Genomic DNA, 12873 nt, shown 5'->3' on the forward strand with positions numbered 1-12873 from the left:
GATGTGTCAATTATTATAAGTATTGTGCAATAGCAGAAAATATTTTATTGCATAGTTTGTGCTATAGCACAGTATTGTGCAATAGCAAGACATCTTCAATTGTACAGTATTGTGCAATGGCAAGAACTAGAATGAAATTCAAAACAGTGTAGCTGTGGCCATTGATTGACACATTAAATTCATCCATTGACTGGGACAATTTAGGTGAACGTTTGTATGTAACGACCACTTTTCACGACGTACCTACGATAGACATTTAAACTGTGGGGTCACCAAAGGTTTCTTAACGCCTTTAATTATAAAATAGTTCGAAAAATTAATCAGGAATAACCTTTATGTTTCGATTTATATAATATATATAAATCAAAACATCGTGTTATTTCTGATTAATTTTTCGAATTACTTTATTTATGTGTTGAGAACCTTTGGTGACCCCATAGTTAAAGTGTCTTTAAAAAGTACATAGTGAGCAGTTGTCGTTACATACAAACGCTCACCTAAATTGTCCTAGTCAATGGATGAATTTAATGTGTCAATAAATGGCCACAGCTACACTGTTTTGAATTTCATTCTATTTAATTTCACCATATTGCGCAATAGCAAGAAATTCTCAATTACACAGTATTGCACAATAGCAAGAAATTCTCAATTACACAGTATTGCACAATAGCAAGAAATCTTCAATTGCAAAGTGTTGGGCAGTATCACAATATTACACAATATCACAGTATTGCGCAATAGCAAAAAAAAATGAATACAAATTTTTAAGATCTTTCACCACATTTATTTTGTGTCAGAAACCTATATTATAACAAAAATTTGATCAAAATCCAAATTCAGACAGTATCAAGCTTGAATATTGTGTCCAGATTTGGCCCAACTGTTCAGGGTTCAACCTCTGCGGTCGTATCAGGCTGTGATCAGTGAACCATTTTATAATTCATTTAAAATATTCATTTCTACGGACTTTCACATCAAAAATCAAAATTGAGCTGTCTCGATCGTTCTGCTATTTAAAAGTTTTCCTCTAAATGAATATGAACTAGTTTTGTCTACATATTGTATAACTGTTTTTAAAGATGGAATGTTATTTGAAGATAGTCACAGCATTCAATCATTGAAAAGTTTTTTGAATATTCAAATTTTATTTGCTCTTTTTTTCTCAGCAGTCAAAGGTATGCATATAATTATCGAATGTTAAAATTTAATATTTCATTTTCCTCAGAAAGTCAATAAAAAGTGGAACTACTGGGTGACGTCTATTTTCGCTAACTTCAAAGGATATGATAGAAGAATTAGTTTTTGTAGTGGCCACAGTTCTTGCAATATCCAATGCTCAGAGTATGTAAAAAATCTATTAACTAATATCTGATGGATAGTGTGTAGCATATGAAAAATATAAAGTAAGTGATACGAGTCACAACTTAAATTCAGGTTAACTTATAGGATGGATAATCTGTAACGGTTTTCAATACAGTTTAAATGAACAAAAAAGTTACAAAAAAGTTATAGAAAAAAGGACAAAACACATAAATTAGGTCAATTAATCAATATTTAAAATTCATACTAGAGTACATACTTTCATTTACAACTACGACAACGGTTCGAGTTGAAAACACGAGGCAACAAGATTTATGGAGCGACCATGGTTTAAGTATTTTTGTAGTTGCAATACAAAAAAACAAGGACCAGAACTTCATGCATACAATTATGTCTCGCATGAGTTAGACATAGGCATCAATGAAAACTTATATTACCGCTTCTGCGTTGTCGTTTATCCATAAGCATTTTGAAAATATTTTAAAAAAAATATCCTATTATATGATGAACACAGCAAAATAATCCGACGGAAATCGACAATGGCTAAAGAAACTTAAGGGACGACCATTTGAAAATGATCATATATTGTCATCTGTTTCTAGGCATTCTTATTTGTATTTCAAGGCTTAGTCACTCGAAAATCTAAATCTGTACCATTTTACACATTTGCCTGCATCCCCAACTGTTAAAGTATTGTATGCTGCAGAATATTCATTTTCATCCTGTCTCGTGCAAGTCATATATTTTCAGTTCCAACCAGGCCAAGGTATTCATTTTCAAAATCCTCGGTTTAGGTTTCAAAAAAGATTGTTACAGGCAAAAAAATAGTCAAACGGACGCTCTTACGGCTTGGTTCGCCGTTTAGGAAAAAAATATGCCTTACTGAGGACAACAGATATGTTTCTTTATCGTAGTTCAAATCCAATTATCATAGAAAACAAACGCTATTTCTGGTCATGAGTAACACAACGGGTTAGTGCAACATTAACTAAGTACCCCTTTACTCTGATACTCAGACTTTATAATATGTCACCAGTGCTGGGCAAAAAGTTGATGAACGAGGATTATGTTAAAGATCGTTTCGTCATTTTTCTTAAAAAGTTCATTGGTAGATATCATGATCACATACGATGGTCTTGAAGTATAATAATAGTTTATAGGTGCTGACGTTGATTATCATCCTAATCACGTGTTATATTGTTCTTTTATTTGTCTTTGTAAATTATTACTTTTACTGTTTAGTCTCTTTTTGTTGGTAATATTCAGTTGATGTGGCTTGGTTCTTTATATTAATTACACCTTATGTAAGAATCCGGGGTTTTGATTGGTTAATAGCCAGTGTATTTTTCACCAATTTGCTGTTATCAAATGAATATCGTTCATTTTTAACGCCGCCGGGGTATTTGCTAAAAGGATATGCCTTTTTTACCCTCTCTGCCGTGGTATTTGCCAAATAATTACACCTTATGTAAGAATCCTGGGTTTTGATTGGTTGAAAGCCAGTGTATTTTTCACCAATTCACTGTTATCAAATGAATATCGTTCATTTTTTAACGCCGCCGGGGTATTTGCCAAAAGGATATGCCTTTTTTACCCTCTCTGCCGTGGTATTTGCCAAAAAATACTCTATCCGACTGGACGCTTGTAACGTCACGATCATCAATGCGTTTTTGAACATTAACATTCGGTGTAATTAAACAGATATATCATGTTCTTGAGGGGTATTTGCGAAAAATACCAGTCTTGAGAATGAATTTCCCTCGCCTTACGGCTCGTGAAATTTAACATTCTCTCGACTGGTATTTTTCGCAAATACCCCTCCTTAACATGATATATCTGTTTAAAATACTCTATCCGACTGGACGCTTGTAACGTCACGATCATCAATGCGTTTTAGTACATTAGCATTCGGTGTAATTAAACAGATATATCATGTTATTGAGGGTTATTTGCGAAAAATACCAGTCTTGAGAATGAATTTCCCTCGCCTTACGGCTCGTGAAATTTAACATTCTCTCGCGCCTTACGGCTCGTGAAATTTAACATTCTCTCGACTGGTATTTTTCGCAAATACCCCTCCTTAACATGATATATCTGTTCAGTACATCCCTTCATTGTTTATTGTGATGGGTAAATTATTGTATTCTTGTTTTTCGTTTTTGCTTATGTGCTTTGCCTGTATATGCATGTTTTTGTTGTTGACATAATTTTTTGCTTTTATAGTGATTGAGATTATAACACAATGCTGACTGCTGTATCGGCCTATTTTTTGACATTTTTACCAGTATGTCAGTTTGTTTTGTTCACACATTGTTGTCAATATAATGGAATTTAAGCCACTGTCATTCAAGTGAGAGGTAAAGCTAGCTATAAAACCAGGTTAAATCCACTATTTTCTTCATAAAAACATTTTCTTCATAAGAAAATGCCTGTACCAAATCAGAAAATGTGACAGTTGTTATCCGTTCATTTTAATTTTTTTAGCTTTTAATTTTGCAATTTGGCTAGAGACTTTTCGTTTTGAATTTTCCTCGGAGTTGGTATTTTTTGGTTACTTGACAATTTTAGACAATCGGAAGACAACCCTTGTTCTCATAGTTATATTGCTTTTGTTTTAATGGTGGTGCTTTGTAATGTAATCTATTTATTTTACAAATATCTGTTTTATTTTGACAAATAACAACTTAGTCTATTCCTTCTAAAGAAGTTTTCATCTTAACATCGATGTTTTTTTGAGACAGGAAGCCTAAACCAATCTGCTACTGTGCAATGCAATTTTTGGATTATATTCGTATTCAAACGATTAACGCAAAGATAGTCACTAGTAGGACAAGAGCTTATTCCAAACCGTAGCATTTTAGATCATACAGATTTTGTTTTGATCTATCTCCAGCGTCTTCTGTGTAGTGATTTATCGACCGTCGTTTGTCTTGTTGCCTTTTTAATTGACATTGCTTGATGTTGTCAGTTCTTTGGACATACATGTATATATTTTGGCATCTTGGACATTTTTCTATGCCGAATAGGGTTAAACAAATCTTTATTAAAAAATAACTAAAATGGATTTACTTACATTGCGTAATGTTATCAATAGAATCTCCTGTCAACATAAAAAGGATAAAATTGTAAAAAAAAAAAAACAAACTGCATTTGAAATAACAAAAAAAAAAAAACGTCATTATTGGACAATATGAATTAGGATTAGCATATGCGGAAACTATGACTATAACACTCTTTTATCAGCTTAGACAGAAAAGTGCGTTAAATATTTCTAGTCGGTGAGGTACATATAGCCGATGAAAAAGATAACTTACTTTGTCTTAATTTTTTTTATCTACTTTCGAAAAAGTGAAAAATAAGTGAGCCCATTCTTAAAGACGGAGGGCTTTATGTAATTCCGTTTTTTCAATAAATAAATCAATATATTTGCTAAATCTTATGATTAAATTATGTGGCGCAATTTTCAATAATTGGGTTTCGATGGCTAGCTCGTTGAAATCATGAGGAATAACAATATCATTTTTTAATAAACCGATAAATTAAGATAAATATTCATTCACCCGTTAGTAAATTTGATCAATTATTCAAATAAATACGACGTCTCACGTTAAAGAATTTTAAATTCTATCAGAACTATATATATATCAAGCAAAATGTTAAACTTTTGTGATAATAAAAATAACACATACAGAGTCCTGGGGCACACTTCAATGAAGTTCCCATTAAATATTTATTTAGGTATATCTAATGCTAAACGGTTGTGACATTACATGTTATGTTTTGAGGATGATTTAGAAATAGTATAAATGTCAAATATACTCAACAATAAAAGAAACACACCTCTTCCATTAATTTCTTTGGGGTAAATATTTCTACAGTCTATACTTTTCCAAAAGCTATTAAAATGAGTCAAACATTTTACACAACGTTTCTGAAGTCATGAGCAATGAAATTTGTGAAAATTGGAACTTTTTTAACCGGAAAGTTGGAAATTCCGTGGTGGCCACTAAGATGAAAATTTCCTTGTAAACCAATTTTATGGTTATGTAAGGACAATCAAGAAATTGGGAAACTCTATGCATAGTATATGGTAAAATTAGGTGCGTTATTTATGTTGTTAAGTATAATACAGTGTTGTATGTTATGATAGACGAGGACTCACCCGGGTCATCAGAACTTTTCATTTGGTTATATAAAGATATATTATTAATTCGTATATTTTAACAAATTTGATTCGTTTAGGGATAGTCACATGTTAAACTATATTTTCGAAGGTAGAGAGAAAACGGCGGATAGCAAAAAGCATATTGACCGGCAAAAAGCATATTGCACGGTTATTTTTAGATATCTAAAAACCGATATACTTTGTGACGTCATGTAATGAATTTCAGGATATTGTTTAACGTTTTGAAACAAATGATATCTGTGATTGATTATTTGACGAAAACAAATCTTCAAATACATAAGATGTAAAAAAAAAAAGTAAATGAAATAACAACTTATATGTTGTTATTGTCAAGGAGACAATGTAATATTTATAAAGTTCCAACAAACCTAAATGATGATTTTGATACAAACATGGTCGGAAATTAATAATATAACAAATATAGCCTTTGTATGAGGTCAATACAGGATATATCGACCCAAAGAAGTATATCGACCTCGGACTTCGTCCTCAGTAAATATACTTCTTTCAGGTCAATATATCCTTGTATCGACCTCATACAAAGGCTATATTTGTATAAGAGATGTTTTAAGAAATTGAAATGAATTGTGAATAGAAGAATAAATAGACTTTAGTTTCTTAGGGGTGAAATTGAAATACTAGTTTAAACATTTGTACATTATTCATTTTTAATCTAACCAAAGTCACACAAATTGATCTTCAGTTGTTTTTATTGTGTCGTTCGGTTGCTTTTCCCTTAAAGTATGTCCCACATCGTTTCCCTATATATTTATATAAAGAGAAGAATGAATTGCATTAATACATTTTTTGTATAATTGTTAGCAATAAAGAAACGCCACCGTATAAAAGACACAAAATACACAATTTTTCATGATTATCATCTATACAGCTTTCACCGACATGCACTATCTGAATGCAATACAACCACTTAACATTAAAATTATAAAGAAGCGACTCTTCTTCAGTTTTTGTTTTATTTTATAAAGGATAACCGTTGTAAACTTAAGTGAAATAGTTGTGTACAAGTTAGTATGAAATAAAATTGAGAATGGAATAAAATTGAGGATTGAAATGGGGAATGTGTCAAAGAGACAACAACCCGACCAAAGAGCAGACAACAGCCGAAAATATATTTTTGCGTGGCGTTTAATTCCTTACTGTGGTTCTTGGCTAGATATTTACGTGCAAAAGGGAAATAAGAAATATTTCAGAATTCGTACATTCTTTTACGTTTTGAGAAAATTTACATGTAATGTATCAAGAATACCGAAATGGTCAATTGACTCCATATTGGAGTTACTGCCCTTTAATGACGATATTTACCTATTTTTCTATTTTTGGAATTTTTTTTATTGAATCAAGAAAAAGTGTAAATTGCAAAAATTATCAGCAAGACAAGTATCTACAAAAGATTACCTTAGCCGAAATTGTTAGTCGACTCCTTTTATGTGTTTTTGCCCTTAAATGACGACTTTTATCTCTTTTTTTCATTTCGGCTAAAATCATGGAAGATAGATACGGAAAACAGTAAACAATATTAGGAAGACATTATTAACAAAAAAGCGAATTTATTCATGAATTATGTTCTTGTCTTCAATATTGGAGAGTGGCATAGTTAAATATGATCATAGATACAGGTTTAATAATCTTTATCGCATGCATTTAGAAAACTGCAGCCACGTTTTCAATTTTATTTTCCTTGCTAACATTCTGGACATTCTGTTTCGGTGAAGATATTAACAAGTAATATACCTACTCACATAGACCATATATCTCATAAATAGCGATCTGCGGTAAACTGTTAACTGATTACTTGTCACATTGTCAGAATTTATGAGACTTTCAATCGTCATCCGAACCGTTCCCGCTGAAAGATAAAAACACGGGAAACATCCTTCATTTGTACATTTTATCCTTCACAGCTATCCGCATCGATATTCAGCCTGATGGACGACTGTTAGCATTCGATCCATTCAAAGGAACATATGGAACAGTATGTTCTAACCACTGGGATGATGTTGACGCCGACGTTTTGTGCAGCAGTAATGGACTTTCTAATTCCGGACAGGCAAAATCCTTAACACGTGATTGGACTTACCACCGGGAAGTGTTTGGGTTGTACTGCACTGGCAATGAAGTGAATTTCAATGATTGTATGATGGACAGATATGATACTACGTTCGGAGGATGTGATAACATGGAAGACGCTGCTATTGAGTGCAATAGTGAGTAAACAGAGCTGAAATAATTTACTATAATGTGTTCTATTGTTAGTCTGTTTGTCTTCTTTCATTTTTAGTCAGGCGTTGTCAGTTTATTTTCGATTTATGAGTTTGACTGTCCCTCTGGTATCTTTCGTCCCTCTTTTACTCCAACTTAATATTTTGTTTGAATTCATATTTCGAATACCGAACATTATAATAGAATAGAGTCGAAAGATAATAAAGGGATATTCCAACTTTTTAATTGAAATAAAAAACTGAAAATGCATTGGCATAAAAAACAACGAGAAGACAAACATCAGTACAACCAAAACCACATAAATTTATGTACGCTCTTGTTATTCAATAAACCGACAAAGCGTTTTATCATGCAATACACTAATTTCGAGTTCAGGCTTTACATGATTAAAGAGTAAATGTGAAAGTTGTCTACACAAAATACACATTTCCAAGAGCTAACAAATAATATCAATTTAAAATAATAACTTAGAGATGAAAATATCACGTTAAAAATTTGCTCTGAGTTATTTGTCGATAATAATTTGAAAAGAAAACTATTATAAAGTTGTAACAACAAAGTATATGCAAAGAGGCGAGGTAATAATACAATTGTATTCAAATGTAAAATAAAAAAATAATCGATAGAATAGTAAAAATATATTTAGTACGCTTTGCACGTGATACTAAAAACCAATATCAGAAATACAGAACATAAAATTTCTAAAAATTACAAAATTCATTAACTGAATAAATATCAAACCAAATATCGTGGCACTAGGATGGATAAATCCTTCGGTGACTACATATAGCTATCAACTGTGGGTAGTATCAAATAAGTGATGGTAACCTTCATACGACAAATGTAACATTATGTTAATTTAAATATTTTAATCCCATTCTTTACTACATTCTTGTTACAAATTTTGTTTTTACCCCCAAAATGTACAATATTATTTTTAATATTATCATTCAGTTTATATACCATTTCAGATGATCAAAAGGTGGCAATAGACATTTCATCTGATGGTAGAGTTTTGTACATCGAAAATGGAACTACTGAATCGATCTGTTCATACGAATGGGACGATATTGATGCTAGCGTTCTTTGCAGAAATTTAGGACTTGGAATGTGGGGAAGAGCCAAGTATTTGTCACGTGACTGGTCATACGATCGTAGGGGTCTGTATGGCGTATTTTGTACTGGTAACGAAACAGATATATTCGATTGTCATTTCAACGAGAAAGACACAACACTTGGAATGTGCTATCAGATGGATGACGCAGCAGTTGATTGCTACACTAATTCAATGCCGATGACTCAATTTTGGAGTAAGTCAAATACATATATCGTTAAACTTGAAATAAAAAAAAGAAATATTAAACTGCTACAAACACAAACACCAACGTACATAGAGAAACGGACTATTTGATAACAACAATTTTATATTATCGATTTATCATGTTCTTTCCACGAGTATTACCAACCGAATTAGACTACCGGTATTTGCCGGGTTTGTAATAACATGCACAACACGACGGGTGCTATCTCTGAAGCAGGATCTGCGTACCCTTCTAGAACACATGTGATCACACCCAGTTTTTTGGTAGGGTTCGTGTTGCTTAGTCTTTATTTTTCTATGTTGTGTCTTGTGTACTATTTTTTTTTCTGTTTGTTGTTTCCTTTTTTAGCCATGGTGTTGTCAGTTTATTTTTGATCTATGTGAGTTTGAATGTCCGTCTGGTATCTTTCACTTCTCTTTTAATGATATTACTCCTTTTAAAAAAATAAACATCAAAAGCAAAACACAACAATTTTGACTATATCCATTTGGGTATTGTTAAGATGTAATTTAAAAATCAGATAAAATCGCTGTACTATGAACGTGTTCTACAGATTGTTCATTTAGTTACTCAGAAAAGAAAGTAAAATTGAAATACAATCCCCATATATGATAACGACAGCTGAAGCCTTAATTTCTATATTAACTTTAAATTTGATTTTCAGATGACAAAAATGGTACACTGGCTGTTACTTCCGATGGAAGGGTCTTGTACACTGAAAATGGAACTACTGAAACCATCTGTTCATATGAATGGGATGATATCGATGCTGGAGTTTTATGTAGACATCTTGGGCTTGGAATGTCAGGAGGAGCCAAATATCTGCCGCGCGACTGGTCATATGATCGGGCTAATGCCTATGGCGTCTTTTGCATGGGTAACGAAACGGATGCCTTCGATTGTTATGTCAACGAGAACGACACAACACATGGAATGTGCTATCAGATGGATGATGCAGCAGTTGATTGTCACCCTTATTCAATGCCGATGAACCAATTTTGGAGTAAGTCAAATACATATATCGCTTACACTTACAAAGAGTCAAAATTGAATGTTGAAATATTGTCATTTGATCGACTGATTGATTGTTGGTTGCTTAAGGTCTAGTGGTAAATTTTTCATGCATGTTCTGGACAATATTGACATTAGATGATTGATATTTATTCGATTGATGTGAGCTTACTTCTTTAAAAGCAAAGATCGTCGTTTGATATAATATTATTACTTCTAAATATCAAATATTCTGTGTACGTATTGGGTAGAATATGCATATTTTTTTTTATTATCAATGCTCTTTTATTTTGTTTATTCTTACATTTTCCGAGAGGCAGTAAATAACTTTTGGCCTTACACAAAAAGAGTTAGTTTAAAAATCCTTTTAAAACACCATTGCTCTCGAAAACCTAATACAAAAGTATCTAGTACTACAATCATTGTGTTGAGAAGATTGGATTCAAATATCCGATTAAGTCGCTGATCTATCAACAATTTGCCATATCTACAGATTGTTAATTAAGCTTAGTAAGGTTGATAGGTTAAATTGAATTGATTAATCCATATGAAAACAACAGTCGAAGCATCAATTTCTAGTTTAACTTTATATTTGATTTTCAGACGACAAAAATGGTACACTGGCTGTTAATTCCGATGGAAGGGTCTTGTACACTGAAAATGGAACTACTGAAACCATCTGTTCATATGAATGGGATGATATCGATGCTGGAGTTTTATGTAGACATCTTGGGCTTGGAATGTCAGGAGAAGCCAAATATCTGCCGCGCGACTGGTCATATGATCGGGCTAATGCCTATGGCGTCTTTTGCATGGGTAACGAGACGGATGCCTTCGATTGTTATGTCAACGAGAACGACACAACACATGGAATGTGCTATCAGATGGATGATGCAGCAGTTGATTGTCACCCTTATTCAATGCCGATGAACCAATTTTGGAGTAAGTCAAATACATATATCGCTTACACTTACAAAGAGTCAAAATTGAATGTTGAAATATTGTCATTTGATCGACTGATTGATTGTTGGTTGCTTAAGGTCTAGTGGTAAATTTTTCATGCATGTTCTGGACAATATTGTCATTAGATGATTGATATTTATTCGATTGATGTGAGCTTAATACTTCTTTAAAAGCAAAGATCGTCGTTTGATATAATATTATTACTTCTAAATATCAAATATTCTGTGTACGTATTGGGTAGAATATGCATATTTTTTTTTTATTATCAATGCTGTTTTATTTTGTTTATTCTTACATTTTCCGAGAGGCAGTAAATAACTTTTGCCTTATCGAAAAAGAGTTAGTTTAAAAATCCTTTTAAAACACCATTGCTCTCGAAAACCTAATACAAAAGTATCTAGTACTACAATCATTGTGTTGAGAAGATTGGATTCAAATATTCGATTAAGTCGCTGATCTATCAACATTTTGCCATATCTACAGATTGTTAATTAAGCTTAGTAGGGTTGATAGGTTAAATTGAATTGATTAATCCATATGAAAACAACAGTCGAAGCATCAATTTCTAGTTTAACTTTATATTTGATTTTCAGACGACAAAAATGGTACACTGGCTGTTAATTCCGATGGAAGGGTCTTGTACACTGAAAATGGAACTACTGAAACCATCTGTTCATATGAATGGGATGATATCGATGCTGGAGTTTTATGTAGACATCTTGGGCTTGGAATGTTAGGAGAAGCCAAATATCTGCCGCGCGACTGGTCATATGATCGGGCTAATGCCTATGGCGTCTTTTGCATGGGTAACGAAACGGATGCCTTCGATTGTTATGTCAACGAGAACGACACAACACATGGAATGTGCTATCAGATGGATGATGCAGCAGTTGATTGTCACCCTTATTCAATGCCGATGAACCAATTTTGGAGTAAGTCAAATACATATATCGCTTACACTTACAAAGAGTCAAAATTGAATGTTGAAATATTGTCATTTGATCGACTGATTGATTGTTGGTTGCTTACGATCTAGGGGGAAATTTTTCATGCATTTTGTGAACGATATTGTCATTAGATGATTGATATTTATTCGATTGATGTGAGCTTACTTCTTTAAAAGCAAAGATCGTCGTTTGATATAATATTATTACTTCTAAATATAAAATATTCTGTGTACGTATTGGGTAGAATATGCATTTTTTTTATTATCAATGCTCTTTTATTTTGTTTATTCTTACATTTTCCGAGAGGCAGTAAATAACTTTTGGCCTAATACAAAAAGAGTTAGTTTAAAAATCCTTTTAAAACACCATTGCTCTCGAAAACCTAATACAAAAGTATCTAGTACTACAATCATTGTGTTGAGAAGATTGGATTCAAATATCCGATTAAGTCGCTGATCTATCAACAATTTGCCATATCTACAGATTGTTAATTAAGCTTAGTAAGGTTGATAGGTTAAATTGAATTGATTAATCCATATGAAAACAACAGTCGAAGCATCAATTTCTAGTTTAACTTTATATTTGATTTTCAGATGACAAAAATGGTACACTGGCTGTTAATTCCGATGGAAGGGTCTTGTACACTGAAAATGGAACTACTGAAACCATCTGTTCATATGAATGGGATGATATCGATGCTGGAGTTTTATGTAGACATCTTGGGCTTGGAATGTCAGGAGAAGCCAAATATCTGCCGCGCGACTGGTCATATGATCGGGCTAATGCCTATGGCGTCTTTTGCATGGGTAACGAGACGGATGCCTTCGATTGTTATGTCAACGAGAACGACACAACACATGGATTGTGCTATCAGATGGATGAT

General features: G+C 32.7%; 1 protein-coding gene across 1 annotated transcript in view; it reads left to right on the top strand.

Annotated features, from left to right (window-relative positions):
• LOC143047659 (uncharacterized) overlaps positions 1-12873 on the top strand; it is a 38933-nt gene that overhangs the window by 1096 nt on the left and 24964 nt on the right. The window contains exons 2-8 of the mRNA XM_076220848.1: positions 1226-1341; positions 7429-7731; positions 8719-9057; positions 9734-10072; positions 10678-11022; positions 11637-11975; positions 12584-12820. Coding sequence (XP_076076963.1) covers positions 1284-1341; positions 7429-7731; positions 8719-9057; positions 9734-10072; positions 10678-11022; positions 11637-11975; positions 12584-12820 — 1960 coding nt within the window. The 5' untranslated portion in view covers positions 1226-1283. The remainder of the gene's footprint in view (positions 1-1225; positions 1342-7428; positions 7732-8718; positions 9058-9733; positions 10073-10677; positions 11023-11636; positions 11976-12583; positions 12821-12873) is intronic.

Source organism: Mytilus galloprovincialis, chromosome 1, assembly GCF_965363235.1.
Source record: "Mytilus galloprovincialis chromosome 1, xbMytGall1.hap1.1, whole genome shotgun sequence".
NCBI lineage: Eukaryota > Metazoa > Mollusca > Bivalvia > Mytilida > Mytilidae > Mytilus > Mytilus galloprovincialis.